The 16319-nt window shown below is 44.6% G+C and overlaps 1 protein-coding gene across 2 annotated transcripts; it reads right to left on the reverse strand.

The window, feature by feature from the left end:
* On the reverse strand, window positions 1–13580 carry VSIG4 (V-set and immunoglobulin domain containing 4). Of its 2 annotated transcripts, none has more exons than XM_083722357.1 (9): window positions 11273–13580; window positions 7020–7376; window positions 6029–6310; window positions 4731–4796; window positions 4127–4210; window positions 2778–2843; window positions 2115–2216; window positions 1603–1624; window positions 1–569 (listed from the first exon to the last, which is right to left on the reverse strand). In XM_083722357.1, the coding sequence occupies exons 1-9, from the start codon at window positions 11364–11366 to the stop codon at window positions 302–304; spliced, it is 1341 nt and encodes a 446-aa protein (XP_083578483.1). In that variant the 5' UTR covers window positions 11367–13580; the 3' UTR covers window positions 1–301. The 2 variants fall into 2 exon arrangements, with proteins under 2 accessions (XP_083578483.1, XP_083578484.1); XM_083722358.1 differs by lacking the exon at window positions 11273–13580 and adding an exon at window positions 10919–11248.
* Window positions 13581–16319: the final 2739 nt, after the last annotated feature.

The following is a 16319-nucleotide window of genomic DNA, read 5'->3' on the forward strand; positions in this document are numbered from 1 at the left end:
ACAATTGCTGGGTTGAGGAGAAGAAGAAGAAGAGTTTGGATTTGATATCCCACTTTATCACTACCCGAAGGAGTCTCAAAGTGGCTAACATTCTCCTTTCCCTTCCTCCCTCACAACAAATACTCTGTGAGGTAAGTGGGGCTGAGAGTCTTCAAAGAAGTGTGACTAGCTTAAGGTTACCCAGCAGCTGCATGTGGAGGAGAGGAGACATGAATCCGGTTCACCAGATTACAAGTCTACCGCTCTTAACCAATATACCACACTGGCTCTCATCAATGCAAAAAAGAAAAAGGAAGGCGCCTCACAGGGGGGCATCTAGCACTTCAATGTCAGAATCTGACTCATTGATCAGGGCCTCATACATATTGACTGTCTTGAGTTCTATCGCCTCTTCCTCAAGGCCTAGTATAGGTGCCAGGATGCGGCTGTTGTCAGCACTGCCGTTCAGTAACTCGTACTCATACGAACATGCACACCTGTTGTTTCTTCCTAGGTCATGTGGGTTGTCCCCACCACTTCCACCTGTGTTGTCATCATCGTCTTCATCTGTGCCTCTGGTAATACAGAAGCTGAAACAGAAAGTAAAAGGTGAGAATCAGGTCAATAGACCCAGGGCTTGCAATAGGCGTAAGGGAAGAAAACGAAGTACTTTGGAGGGCTGGAACTTCAAAGCCTGATTGGCATTTCTGCAGTTAGATGGTCTTTTTGCACAGCTTCCTATGTCCTGTTTCAGCCTTTCCAATGTGCACAGTCTGCTTCTGAAATCCATGCTTCAACTTTTAAACAAGTGCAAAGATTAACATTTGGCCACTTTCCACTCACAACATACCACTATTCTATCCATGTTTTCTAAGGAGATAGGAGGCTCACTTGCTGTATGGAGTTGTGCGGTTCTTGCTGTCATTTTGCACACTTTTATTTTTCTAGTGGTAGCGGAACTTATGCCACTACCAAAAAAACACGAATCAGGGAGTTTGTCAAGCCACAGAGCAAGGCCTGATTTGCTGGAAGTGTCTACTCTTGTTTTAAAGAGTTCCTAGATTTTAGCCCAAATATCTGATCCAATAGTTTATGTCCTTTGCAAAAGCAGGGGATCAGCTGAGCCCACTGGTGACATCTGGCTGAGGCTGGATTAGGACTGCCAGAGGCCCTGAGCACTGAAAAGATTATGGTGCTCTCCACAATATGTAGTTCAAAATAAATTCAAAATAAAAAAGAGAAAAGAAAAATCAAGAAGAGTACGAGTAGAGTGTAAGGAAGACTAGCAAAGTTCTGATTTTTCCCATGACCACCTCAATACTTTTTCTTTAAAATATCAAAGGTCATTCCCCTCCCAAAAACACACACACAAACAAAATGGTCACTTTTTGGGTACCCCTGCTTTGCTAGTGCCCTAACCACATCTTTTTGGATAATCCAGCCCTGAATCTGGCCATTCCGGATGAGACCTACTTCTCATTCACTCTCCTCCTACCACAACACATATGCACTGTAGCATTTATATTTCAGGTCCTTTTCACTTATTCATATTCATCTTTCCAATATGCTGCCAGCCCAAACATGTCAGTTCTACAATCCCTAGATAATCAGATAATCACTTACTATGAAATTGGAAAGCCATCACCTGAAATACAAAAAACAAACAGCAGAACTTTATGAGCAAATGTCCCTCCAGAAAAGTACAATCATTTCAAAACTGCAAACAGCTTTTGTTAAAAATGTAACAAGCAATATCAGATGAACAATAGAAGTGCAGCTTATACCCTAATCCCAACAAGGGGAAAACACATGCAGCTGCTGTGTTGTTCTGTATGTGGCAGGGGGGCACTGGTGCAGCTCTTAGGCAAAACGGCCTATAAACACTCCTTCTGTCTGGCATGGTCATCCTTTTCTACCAAGCACATAGCTTCGGGAGGGACGTACAAAGTTATGTTAAGAACTACCTGCAGTTCACTAGTCCCATAGATAGGGTTCCTAAATCCTTCACCCTGGTCCACCCACCCTAGTCCTGAGGACTAATGCAGCAGAGTCCCTCCCTCCAGTTCTTCATATATCATTTCACTCTGTCATATCAGAGAAGCCATTGTTTTCTGAGTGAAATCTAACTCACTCACCAGTTCCATGTATTCTGTAGCAGACAAGACACGTAAGAATACCAGTGAGAACAAAGGAGAGCAGAACAAGCATGATGATGGCAAAAGTTGACATCTTGGACCCTAGGATAACACAGCAAAGGATGAGACTTACATATTTGTATGTCTGTTCATACTGATATGTTCATTTTAATGCACATGTTCCCCAAATATATACATTTCTGTAAACACTGCTTGGAAAACTACACTGCAAAATTCAGAAAAGGGTGAATTTTGTAGGGTGACACTGTTTAGGTTCTCACACAGTTTTGAAAAGTGTGGATTTGATACAACTGCCTTTAAATGTGAACTAAATTTAAATTCTTCCCAATCCCTAGTTCTGAGAATAGGTCAGCTTGAAGGGGAATCAAAACATTTTAAATCCTTTCCCATGTTAAAAGTATCCTGAAAAGTGGCAGGCAAAGGGTTGGAGCCTAACTTTCCTGTACTCCCTAGTATGTAAGGGGTTTGGTTAAAAAAACCAAAATACTTTTAGCAAGTTCGTCCCCCCCCCCCACTAATGGGGGATGCATTCAAAAATGGCACTTCCAACTTGCAGCCTGAATTCTGCCACCTTCAAGCCTGCCACACAGGCAACTTCACTTCCTCCTTTTCCTTAACTTTGCTATCAAGTGCTGTCTTTACCAGTAGGCTTTGGTAAAGGCTTCCCAGTAGTAGTCGCTGTCGTAGTTGCTGGTGTTGTAGCTGGACCTGCAAATCAAGGCAAAGATGCTGCATCAGCAGAAAGGAGACCGGCTTTCACCCAAAGAGCAACTGAAGCAAGGCTGGAGGAGAATCTATGCAGCAGCTGTTAGAATTCCCCACCCCACCCCAGTGTATTCGCAGGGCGAATTTCATCTCCGGAGCCACACAAAAGACTTTAGGGTTGAGATGTTGGGTACTTCTGCTGGGGTGTCAATTGGGGTGACCTTTAGAAACAGGCTCATGTCGGACAGGGTCTTCTTCTTTTTGCCTCCAGCACTTTCTCCATGAAACCAACTCTTTACCACCGAATTGGAGCAAGCAGTAGCCTGCAGGAAATCTGAATAGCTGTTTGCTCCAATTCAGCAGTAAATATCGGGTTTTCCTGTGGAAAGCGGTGGGGCACCAAAAACAACCCCCCCACACACACATGTTCAAACACAAACCAGGAAACCATGGACCTGTGCCTAGAAAGTGCAGAGTGAAAGGTAAGTCTGGATGAGTCCTAAATGAAATAAAAATCTAAATTCTCCCTCTCCCTCTGGAAATGACAGTGCACAAATGTTCCTCAAAACTGGGGACTCCCAGCAACAGTCAAGGTATATGTAGGCCACTTAGGAAGCTGATCTTTTTTGGAACACATCTTTGAGCCAGGATACACCAGTTACTAGTACATTTGTATTCCATGTTAGCCCTATTCAGAGAAGACTCACTGAAAGGCATGAACAGGACTAATTCAGGTCGACCCATGTCAGTGTGTCTGCTCTGGAGGAAATGATGCTTGTGCTTCTGTGGGTACAGAAATACATTCCTGGCTGCTAGTGAGAGTATCCTCTTCCTCAAGTCGAGTCCTAAAGAGGCAATGAAAGCCCCACAGTACTGTACAGCTTGGCTAGTTTTCGGAGCTGAAAATGCTAGCCCCTGTAATGAGCTAAACTTTACCTGTCACTTGCTACTTTATCAGTACATCTGTGCTCAAGGGCTAACCCAGGGGGAGTAGCCAAGGCCCCACTGCAAACACGGTCTCCTAGTTTGCGAAGGAGCCTTAGGGACAGAAGCAGACTTCTGGGTGCTTGGCACTCAGAGAGAAGGAAAGGGTGACTAGAGCCATTGAGAAGGATTCTGACATTGCCTGGAAAGGCCCCTGAGCAGAGGATTTTTTTGCAGTGAACCCCAGAGCTTTCCCAGTAAACCTAAAGAGATGCCGCATTGCACATTCCCCTCCCTGGGAATTCAGGTTGTCCTCCTCCTGCAGTCTAAAATAACAGGAAGGCCACACTAATGTTCCTCACGTTTTGCCATGGTGAGCTCTCTTGAGTTGAAGCTGCCAGATGTAGTTCTTCCTCCGAACACCATCCAAGCCGTGCTGGTGGCATCTGTGAGAATATTAGAGATACGTCCCCATACTGTGCCTTCCCCACATGCACTCTTGTCCCCCAGGGCCACTGTTCTCTCGGCAGGACTCAGCTGGGAGAAAACCATGCCCTGGGAAGTGCTGTGGTGTGGCATTGCAAGGCACTGGGAAGGTTTTGGCACCCCTCATCCCCACACCCCTTTGCTGTCTAGATTGGGCCTCCGCCTCCTCACACTTGATACACAACTAGAGACGAGTTGAGTTTACAGGGTCACCTTTTGAGGCTGCAGGGTGAAGGAGTCCTTCTATTTCTATTTCCCCTCCACCCACGACCACGTGGACAACTAGAGGATGCCTTCAACAAGGGGGGGGGGGCGACAGCGGACAAAAGCAGGAGAAGGACAACTGGGGGCATTCCGCAAATGCTGCCTGCTGTAGCAGTTGAAGGCCAGGCAGAGGAGCAGGCGACCCCACCTCAATCACCCATGCATTTCCCACCCACAACTCAAAACTGAACGGCCTATCATTTGGCGACAGCTTACCTGCCACAGCTGTGGTGCTCATTGCGAACTCAGTGCTAGGCCCCAAAGTAGATGGCACTGCAGAACCTGCAAGCAAAAGCAGGAATGCATTTTTCTCTCTCCTTTTCTGAAGAACAGATGAGTTCTTTTTTGCATGTAAGATTCTGATAATCACTAGATGCACTGATAGTGCTTAATAACTGTTGGTATTCCACAGCTTTTATTCCTTCTAATATGTATCTTGCACCATCAATGTAACTGGTGTTTACAGGGCAGCTAACATACTGTAAAGGGTTGGTTTTTTTGGGAGGGTGGGGTGTGTGTGTCAGTCCGGATGATACCTGTGGGTTCCTTCCAAACCTGCAATCCTGTGTATGTGTAGAGTGCAAATCTAGGACAGGAAACCTGCTGAACCAATCAAACTAGTCTTTCTGTTAAGGTAATGGCCTTGGCTGGCCAGTTAAGTACTGCCATTTACATGTTGTAGGAGGCTGCCATAGAGACAAGTGGGTAGGCTTTTTTCCACATCACCTGGTGGGATGCCATATCAATCAAAGATGGGGAACTCTGTGTGAGAGAGAGTTTTGGCTGATCTTGGAAGCTGCAGAAGCAGGGATGTGTCTGCTGTACGCTAGACCCAAAGCTGTGACTTGGGGCTTCCCTAGGAACTTAATGGGCAGGTAAGAGTTAAAATGCTGTGGGCTCCCAATTCACACTTGTCCTTTGTTTTTTAGATACAGGATTGTAGCCTTCTGCCTTATTGATCTTTCTGAACTGAATTTTATATTAAGAAAGTAAGACGTAAGAAGATCCTGCTGAATCAGGCCAATGGCCCATCTAGTTCAGCACCCTGTTTTCACAGTGGCCAAACAGATGCCTAAGGGAAACTAGGGAGCAGAACACATTGTTTTATTGTGTACTGTGGATTTGATTATTGTACACTGCTCTGATATGTTTTTAAAATGTAGTTTATAAACTTTGTCAAATAAAATAGAATAAAATCTATCTATTTCATGCAAAGAATTTCAGATACTGGAGCTCTTAACACAGAGGCCAAGCCTGGACAAAACTGTTGGTTATAAATTGTGCGCGCGCGGGGGGGGGGAGGGGTTAGCTGCTTTGGAGAGGCTATTGTTACACTATGTATTGCTTTGTGCTGTATTCTGGTTTTCTTGAATTTGTATGTAGCCATTTTACTGCATTTTTTATTAAATATTATTATTATTTGAATAAATGAATGAATTGGGTTTCCTAAAACTAAATCACTCTGGAGCTACATTGTGGATCTTTGCATAGCAGAGGCTGTTGGATGCTCTTACTTTGCACGTTTATCCGAATAGCTCTACTCTGCTGGATCTGCTTGCTGACCCTGTTTTCAACTTCACAGTAGTATCTGCCAGCATCCGATGCCTCCAGCCTGTCAAAGGTAAGTACAGCTTCCTTGCCCACAAGGGTTGCATTGCTTCCTTCCACTTGTTTGAACCAGCGGTAAGTGATGGGCGGAGAGCCACTGGTCAAGCACGACAGGTTGAACCTCATCACGCCAGGCAAGCTGGTCTCATCATTGTTGGTGGCCTTAATGACAGGCTTGGCCACTGGAACTGGGAAGCAAAACGATACTTATCAAACACCTGCAGCAAATTTGGTACTTAAACAGCTCAAGCAGACATAGAAAGCGAGGAAAGTAAAGGAAGACGACTGAAGATACTTTGGAATTGTAAGGTTCTAGGAGAATGTGATCCTCAAGGTTCTACCTCTTTTCACAATTGATAAAAAGCTTGGGGACCTGTCCCCTCCCTCCATTTAGAACATAAGAAGAGCCCTTCTGGATTAGGCCCATCTAGTCCAGCATCCTGTTCTCACAGTGGCCTCTTCTGAGAAATCTGCAAGTAGGGTCCAAGCACAACAGTACTCACCCCTCCTGTGGTTCCCAGCAACTGTTTATCAGAAAGAGGCATTGCTGCCTTCAACTGAGAAGGCAGAGCTGAGCATTGTAGCTAGTAGCCATTGATAGCCCTCTCCCCCCTGAATTTGCCTAATCCTCTTTTAAAGCCAGTCCCATCTGTCACCAAGGCACCTTGCAAAGAAGCAGCTGAGCACCTGAATGGTGAAAGCAAAGCTATATTTTCTTCTTCCTTCACATTTTTAAAATCCTGCTTGAGAATCTTTTTTTAAAAAAGCAAACCACAGATTCTCTGAATAAACAAAATAGAAAATGATACTATGCAACTTAAATATATATATATACACACACACACATATATTGCATTTTTAACCATGCAGCCTTCTCAGCATATTAATGCAGGTTACCTTTTTTAACCTTCAGTATGATGATCCTTGATATTGTTACCCTGGTATTGTTTTTGGTCAGGAAGGTAACTTCACAGGCATATCGCCCTCTATCTGCCATGTCGAGATCGTGGATCAGGAGGGAGACATCTCCCAGGGGTTGCTTAGGAACGGTGAGTCGGTCTCTGAAATGTGCCACAGGTGTTTGGTCCCCGGAGTCATTATCCCGGTGAAAGATGGCTCTATTGTGATGATCCCGCTGCCTCCAAACAACACTTTGTTCCAGGAAGTCAGGAGATGGGTCATACAAACATGGCAAAGTGACCGAAGCCCTCCAAGTGCCATGGGTCTCATGTGGGCCAGTCAAATCCAGAACAACTGGGGGAGCAGCAAGATAAATAGAAGGTTATTATATTATTTCACAGGACCGATTGATTGATATGCCAGAAATTTGTAAAAGTAAAGGGACCCTGAAGATTAGGTCCAGTCGTGGCTGACTCTGGGGTTGCGGCGCTCATCTCGCTTTATTGGCCGAGGGAGCCAACGTACAGTTTCCGCGTCATGTAGCCAGCATGACCAAGTTGCTTCTGGAGAACCAGAACAGCACACGGAAACGCCGTTTATCTTCCCGCCAGAGCGGTACGTATTTATCTACTTGCACTTTGACGTGCTTTCAAACTGCTAGGTTGGCAGGAGCAGGGACCGAGCAATGGGAGCTCACCCCGTCGCGGGGATTCGAACCGCCAACCTTCTGATTGGCAAGTCCTAGGCTCTGTGGTTTAACCCACAGCACCACCCATGTCCTGCCAGAAATTTAGGCCTGTGCAATTAAAGTGAATTGAAGAATCTGGTCCAGCAAATCAATTTTATTTGTTTGTTTATTTATTTAAACACACACAGACAAATAAGTGGGCCTTTTCCTCTGCTGGATACCACTGTCATCCTAGGATGAAGAACAACATCCTATTGTGGGGCTGTGTGTGAGCCGTCACTGATTTAGGAAGCCTCAGACATAGAGACATGTGTTGTTCTGTGTTGGATCCCAAACTGTGACTTGAGGCTTCTCTGGAAACCTAATACCAGATCTGCTGCAGCATTAATGCGGTAAGTGCTTTCATCTTTTGCTCACGCTGTACCTGTAATACACATGTAAATAAACCTATATATCCTAAAGACATCACAGTCTCCGCTGGCCTTCATTCCAAGGAAACTAAACCTGCGTAAGCACAGGAACCCCTGGAGGCTGTTGCTGCTCGGAGAATGGGGGGCCAGTAACAATATTGTCTACCAGATCAGAGCATTAGCCTGCATTGGCGTGGCCAAGGGGGCTGCCCCCCCAATCAAGTAAATCAATAAAAATACTTAACTGAGGCTCCCCCCCCAACATGAGCGTAGGCAAGGGGGCTGCCCCCCCAAAATCAAGTAAATCAATAAAAATACTTAACTGAGGCTCGCCCCCCCAACATGAACGTAGCCAAGGGGGCTGCCCCCCCCAAATCAAGTAAATTAATAAAAATACTTAACTGAGACTCCCCCCCCAATATGAGCGTAGGCAAGGGGGCTGCCCCCCAAATCAAGTAAATCAATAAAAATACTTAACTGAGACTCGCCCCCCAATATGAGCGTAGGCAAGGGGGCTGCCCCCCAAATCAAGTAAATCAATAAAAATACTTAACTGAGACTCCCCCCCAACATGAGCGTAGCCAAGGGGGCTGCCCCCCCCCAAATCAAGTAAATTAATAAAAATACTTAACTGAGACTCGCCCCCCAACATGAGCGTAGGCAAGGGGGCTGCCCCCCAAATCAAGTAAATCAATAAAAATACTTAACTGAGACTCGCCCCCCAACATGAGCGTAGGCAAGGGGGCTGCCCCCCAAATCAAGTAAATCAATAAAAATACTTAACTGAGGCTCCCCCCCCACATAAATCCTGAATACGCTCATGCTAGCCCTGTCAGAGAGAGAAAATAGCACCAAAGTGCCCCCTTCCCAGGCATTTTCTTAAGACTGCTTACCATAAACAGCAGTAACCCCCCCAAAAAACCTGGCTTGTATATCTCATGCAAGCACTTCTCTCTTGAAAGAAAATTAGCGTTGGGGGGGGGGTGTTTCATGCAGGTGCCTTTCTGAGCCCTATTAAGAGCTGAACCTGCCATCTTTTGCACACAAGGCTCACAAACAGGAGGCCCACAAGCACAACTTGCCTCTGACAATGAAGTTAGCACATAGCCATTGTGGCTTGTAGACAGGCATAAAGAGCTAATAACGGACACCTCCTTGCATAAAGAGACACCAACTGACCTCTGAAGCCACCTGCTGGAGAAGGTAATAGGCAACTGACAACCAGAACACTTATGAAACCAAAGACGCAAGACAAGAGGTTCAGTTAACCTTTTAAAATTAAATAAATACAGAGGTCTTGCACAAGGCTTATTTACCATAAGTACACAACAAGAGCTGGATCAGGCCATGGGCTCATCTAGTCCAGCATCACATTATCATAATGCCCAGTTAAATACCTCAATGGTAAGCCCACAAGAAGTTCCTGGGGTGCAACAGCACTACTGCCTCTGATTCCGAGTAATTAATTTAATATTTAAACACTGCTTTTCCGGCAATAAATGTTGAGCTCAAAGCAACTAAGAAATACATTTCTCAAAAAACAATGCCAGAAAACAACATCATAAGTAATTTGCCACGAAGCTAAGATTATGCAAGATTACGGCATCTGCTACATTTTGAAAACCACACCTGTTCCATCCACCTGTTCAAGCCCCCATGACATGCTAAACACTTCATGCTTCTTTCTTAAACATATCAAAGAATGACATTTGGCTTATGTAGTAAATGTGAATGAGAGGACAGAATGAAAAGGATGAAAAGCCTTGCAAAATTTTAAAGGTACAGCAAATGTAGAGTGGCATAAAACCATCAGATCAATTGCAGTCACTTAAGTGCCTAGGCAGATTTACAGAAAAAAAGCATACAAAATGTTCTACAACTTCTTTGGAAGTTTTCTTGCTTTGTGTAATTTAATCAAAGCCATAATATATAGCCAGGAGTGATTAAGCAAACAGTGAAATTTCCTGCCTCTTCCTCACAACAATGCAACAGAGCAACATCACACATTTCAGTTGCAACACACAATCTGCGGCTTTACTGTCTTACAACCCATGCCTAGTTCTGAACCGAAGCAACAACTTTGTAGATGAGACACCGGGTGCCGTAGCGAGAGGCATCAGTTAAGAAGAAACATTCCAAAGTGGAAGGAGAAATGTCTCAAGGCTGCTTTTATAATGAGTTGTTGCATTAATAGAGAAGCCAAAGAGATCGGATTCAGTCCTCAGTTAAAGGCAAACCTCCCTAACTTTCTGAAACAATATGTTAATCAAAATACAGCCATCCTTTTAAATCCACACTTCTCTGAACCCTGCAGTTCTCCATCCAAGTAATGCAAACAGAACTGCATATGCTGTGGTAAGATGTGCACAGAAATGTATATAAATTCAATGAGACATTCTCATTGAAATGCTGATTAATTTTCATGTGGATTTGAAGGGGGGAATACAAATTGACATGGAAATGCAAAAGTGGCAGCTTCACTCATCTCTGTGTATTAAAGATAATATTTTTTAAAAGTCTGCCACTGGTTAATTGTGTGGCACATTATTTAGCTTATTGGTTTATTTGTATTTTAAAAAGCCTGACTATATTTCTGCATCATAAAAAAATCAAAGCAGCTTACAGCAATAAAGCCATGAAACTATACATTAAAAGCATAAAAAGTTAAAAACCTTTAAAAGTTTTAATCTAAAAAATGAAACATTGCAGCCCTGATTGTTACTCTTATGAATTCTGAAGAACGAAGTATTGTACATCTCATTTAAACAATATTAAAATTTCATCCTAAAAGGACTTACCTTTTCCATGGATAGTGGGTGAAAGCAGCAGAAACCACAGCCAAGCTACCTTGGCCATGATTGCCAGAGACTGATTACTCTGACTGCTCCTCACTCTGTGCTAACTAGTAAGGAACTGAATCCTTCAAGGGTGCAGTGAACAAAACTTCCCTCTCTCTGCTCCCTACGAACCGGACAACTGCATCAGTGCATCACAGATTTTTATACCATTGCCAGGGTACCTTCGTCCCCCCTTTTCTGTTCAAAAAGGAAAGGAAAGGAGGGGCATCTTCCAATTGGCTGAATACATCAAGGACATTATTAGAGTAAGCTGGTTGATTATAATAAAAAAACAAGGGAAAGCAGTATCATCACCTTTGCAATGAATGGAAGAAAAAAATGCACTTGTTTGCAGGCGCAAGGGTTTATTTGGAAGAACCTTGTAATAGTTATGTCTCAATTTCTGCATGACCTTTAGAAAGAACTTTGTTTTAAAATCAGATGTTTTTTTCCAACACACACTTCTTCCCCCCGCCTCTCCATTTTTTGCATCCTCTCCTTCTGCTCACATTTTATGTATATTTGCTAAGTTTGCAAGTTTCAGGGTAACCCTAAATGGGCTGAGAGACTTCGACACCTGAACTGCACATTTAGAACTAAAAATTCAAGCACAAAAAGCCCTGTCAGTTCCATAGAAACTGAACACATTTGATTGATTTATTTTTAAGTGTTATGATTTATATCCACCCCATGGAGCCCAAGGCAGCAAACATTCAAGTGATAATTTTAGTGGGATTATAATGTTTTAAACACATAGGGTGGGTGTGGCCTTAATTCAGGGCTAGGCAACCTAAGGCCCATGGGCCACAAGCGGCCCACGGGAGTCGTTTAACTGGCCCCCGAGCCACTCCCAAACCAAGTCGCCTGCTCGGCGAGTCCCTGTGCATTGCGCTAAACTGACGCAGCACGGTTCGGGAACTCACTTCCGTAGTGCCAGAAATCGCGTCTGCGCATGCTCGGATGCCGAAAATTGCGTCTATGCAAACGCAGACACCGGAAATCATGTCTGCGCAGATGCTGGAAATCGCGGCCGTGAGTGCGCAATCTGGCCCACAGAGGGATCTCCATTGGAGTGAACCAGCTTAGGTGAGGTAAACCTTGCCGACCCCTGCAATTGAAGAAAAGTACCATATTTTTCGCTCTGTAAGACACACTTTTTTCCTCCTAAAAAGTAAGAGGAAATGTGTGTGCGTCTTATGGAGCAAATGGCACTGCACAGAGAAGGAGAGCTGCACAGCGCCCCCTCAACGAAGCAGGAGGAGAAACGGAGCCCCTTCCATTTCTCCTCCCGCTTTGCTGAAGAGGCGCTCCGCAGAGAGGGAGAGATTTTTTCCCTTGTTTTCCTCCTCTAAACACTAGGTGCGTCTTATGGTCGGGTGCGTCTTACAGAGCGAAAAATACGGTAGGTAGGTAGTTGGGGAGCAGGGAAGAAAAACAGAGGGTGCAGACTAGGGGCTGGGGAGTGTGAGGACATGCTGTGTCTGCCTGCCTATATATGTCTGCCTGCCTATGTTTTCTGCTTTGTGAAATGGTTCTGTGACCTCTGAGGGCATCATAGTGCCACTGTCAGGTCTGAGGCCTTCTGCGGATACAATGGAGCAGGCCTGTTGAGTGTCAGGTTCAGAAAGGGAGTTGAAGGAGCGGGCGAGAATCATGGTGGGTATTTATAGGTGCAACCTGGATCAGCTGATGTCTTTCAGAGGCCACATCTGCCCCACACATTTAAAGCTTTATGACACCACTTTTAAACACTCATGGCTTCCCCTCAATGATCCTGGGAAGTGTAGTTTGCTCAGGGCATTGAGAGTTGTGAGAAGACTCCTACTCCCTCTGCAAGAACTATAGTTTCCAGATCTCCCTGAGAAGAGGGATTGACTGTTAAAGCACTCTGGGAACTATAGTTCTGGGAGGGAAATAGGGGCTTCATAACAACTCCCAGCACCCTTAACAAACTACAGCTTTCTGGGAAGCCATGTTCTCTTATACCACTGTTAAAATGGTCTAAAGTGTTTTAAATGTCTGGTGCAGATGTGGCCTTTGCTATTTAGAAACATTTATGTACTACCCTTTGTCCTATGTAGTATTTCAGAGGTGTGAACAGCCACCCAGGGAATCCTTCCATACTCTGTTCATAGTGGGTGAACAGAAAATATCAGCACAGTGTGCAGCGTTAAAGCAAAAAACACCATTAAAAACAAAGTGAGTAGCTAATAAAAAATTGAAATATTAAGCAGCTACAAAGTCCTGTTGTCAGGCATCCAAGAGATGCCTGAAAGTCAACATTGAGGATGTCTTCCAAATCTCTGGTGACACCAAATGCCCAACTTCTAGTTGGGGCCAGTTGGGTCTCAGTAACCCTGGTGTGGGGACAAGTAACATCCTCTTCCAGATAAGCTCTGACTAACTGGGATATAAAGGCTCAGGTGGTCTTTAAGGTACACTGGGCCAAGGTTGTTCAGGGCTTTGTATATCAACACATCCAACCTGAGAGCCTTTCTTAATTTTGGGAACCCTTAAAATAGAATAGACCTATACTTTCTCTGACAGAAATGCTATGGAGGTGCAGGTTACAGCAACAGCCAAGGCGACATTTTTCCACCTTCGCCGCATCAAGCAGTTGGTCCCTTACCTTTCCCACCCCGACCTGGCGACAGTGATCCATGTGGTGGTCACCTCCAGGCTTGACTACTGTAATTTGCTCTATGTGGGGCTGCCCTTGAAGCTGTCCCAGAAACTCCAGCAGGTGCAGCGAGGCTCCTCACGGGGTCTCTGCCATGGGAGCATATTCACCCAGTGCTTTTCCAGCTGCATTGGCTCCCGGTGGAGTACAGGGTCAGATTTAAGGTGCTGCTTTTGACCTTTAAAGCCCTTCACAGCCTAGGACCCTCGTACCCACGGAGAGCCTCAAGGTCCATAAACAGCAACACCCTAGTGGTCCCGGGCCCTAAGGAAGTTAGATTAGCCTCAACCAGAGCCAGGGCCTTTTCAACACTGGCTCCGGCCTGGTGGAACGCTCTGCCTCATGACACCAGGGCCCTGCAGGATCTGATTTCTTTCTGCAGGGCCTGTAAGACAGCCTTTGGCTTGGAGTCAATTTGATTCTCTCCCCCCCTTTCTTTTTCCTTTCTCCTTCTGTGATGAGGCTGCATTTTAATTGTTTTAATGTTTTAATGTCGTATTTTAATCTTGTTTTTAAGTTGCATTCATTCAAGTCATTTTTATTATTGGTTGTTAGCCGCCCTGAGCCCGGCTTTGGCTGGGGAGGGCGGGGTATAAATAAAATTTATTATTATTATTATTATTATTATTATTATTATTATTATTATTATTGATGCATATAAAATGCTTATATTAACCAATCCGTTCACATCTCCTCTCAGAAAGGCAAAGTTGGTTAGACAAATTCATGGAGGAGGAGAGGGCTATGGACGGCTACTAGCCAGGATGGCTTTGCTCGGTCCTCCACGGAAGGAGGGCAACAATGCTTCTGAATGCCAGTTTCCATAAATTACGCTCAAGTCCTGCTTTTGGGCTTCCCATAGGGGCATCTGATCGGCAAATGTGAAGACAGGACATAGGACTAGATGGGCCATTGGCCTGATTCAGCAGGACTCTTCTGCAGTTCTTATGTGCTCGAAAGCTTCTGTCTTAACCTGGTAGCTTCTTCACTACAACCTTCCTCTCTGACTCTTGTGTTATTGCATTAACTCTTGGCCCAGCTAAGCTGTCAGATTGGTTTGCAGGGCAGTGTGGTAGATGCCACAGCAAAAGAGGAGACTTCTCATGAGATCTTGGGGCCCAAGCATCTTTCACAGCTTGCAAATGGGCAGGGTGGCAGAACCTTTAAAAGGACCAGCCACTTCTTTCCTCTTGTGGAGGAATTGGGATGGTCAGACTTTGGGCTAGAAATCCTTTTGGTCAACAGAACCAAATTCAACATTATGCCAGCCCCCCAGCCCCCTGCCGGGTGGGGGTATGTCTGTCAGTAAAGTTGTAGCTAGTTTTCACTCATGCATCTGACTTGGCCAATTATTGGGTTGGCAGGACGGGGGGACCAGATTAATTGTCCTGTAACCTCCTAGGCTTATCCGGAACCTTACTTTAAAAAACCAAGGCCAGTTCTCAATAACAATCTGGCAGCTGACCTCCTGAAAGGGACATGATATGGCAAATGTTTTTTTGCTGGCACAATCTTTCAAAACAACAATTGAAGCTGTTTCCATCTTGTTATTATATACATTCTTGCAGGGTCATATTTATAGAACAACCAAAGGTCACAGCCTGAAAGCATCTACACGGTTAGAATTGTTAGAGACAAACCTAGTGCCATCTTGGATTAATAACCTTCCTTCTTCTTGTGGGGGTGGGTGGGTGAGACAATACACTAGTTCTGCACACTGTCCTTTGAACTCAGAATTGTGGGACTTTTTGGTTTTGCAGCATGAAAAGCTGCAACTTTTGCAGCACGATAAACTTCTCCAGGCTATCAAGGTTCCCAAAGCAAAACTCACAAGTGAGAGAAGAGCTGCTCCATTCATGCCATAGATATTCTGGTTGGCTACTGTGAGAACTGGATATTATATTGGGTTGCCAGACCTCCATGGCTGACTTAGTCTCCAGGTTTGCACGGATCACGTTCGCAACCGAAGCATCCACTGTAATGATTAATAATAATAATAATAATAATAATAATAATAATAATAATAAAGACTCAGTATGCAACTTACAAGCTGCAGCCTGGCAGGAGCTGGCTGCAAATTATAGTGTAAGCACTCAGGATGGGGGCTAGTCCCCCTCTGCTCCCCTCTCCCAATTAATCTGTCTCCAGAGACTTCCCCCATGACATCACGAGCGACTGTCCCTAGGTCTCAGGTTTTGGCCCTGAAATCTCAGGTCTAGGATGCTGCTGGCTTGACAACCCTAATACTGAACTAAATTGCAATTTGGTCTCATACAGCAGCCAGGCTCTTCTGATGTTCTTAAACCACAACTTTGGACTTTTTTTTATTTGGTCCATACTGCTTAATGTTCATTCCTTTAACAGAAAACAGACCCAAAAGGATTGAAGGGTGTATGCAGAACTCAAGTCAAAATATGAGACCACATTGCAATAATCAAGGAAATGAAGCTTTATGAGGAACAGTAGAGGGAATTGGGTATGTTTTGCCTGGAAAAGAAGACACTGAGAAAAAATATGATAGCCATCTTCAAATATCTAAATAGCTGTCAAAGAAGGTGGAGCAAGGTTTCTTCTTGTTCTGGAGGGTAGGACACAAACCAATAGATTCAAGTTACAAGAAAAGAGATTCTGATTAAACAAGAAGAACTTTCTTACCGTGAGAGCTGTTGGACTGTGGAACAG

The sequence above is a fragment of the Podarcis gaigeae genome (assembly GCF_964106915.1).
Source record: "Podarcis gaigeae genome assembly, chromosome: Z".
NCBI lineage: Eukaryota > Metazoa > Chordata > Lepidosauria > Squamata > Lacertidae > Podarcis > Podarcis gaigeae.

Excerpts from the sequence above, each read along its gene's own strand:
- VSIG4 (XM_083722357.1), bottom strand. The coding sequence starts at position 11,366 with ATGCAGAAATTGAGACATAACTATTACAAGGTTCTTCCAAATAAACCC. Across the intron at positions 6,311-7,019 it reads CATACTGAAGGTTAAAAAAG|TTCCAGTGGCCAAGCCTGTC; the intron begins GTAACCTGCATT and ends TTTGCTTCCCAG. Across the intron at positions 4,211-4,730 it reads GAGCACCACAGCTGTGGCAG|ATGCCACCAGCACGGCTTGG; the intron begins GTAAGCTGTCGC and ends ATATTCTCACAG.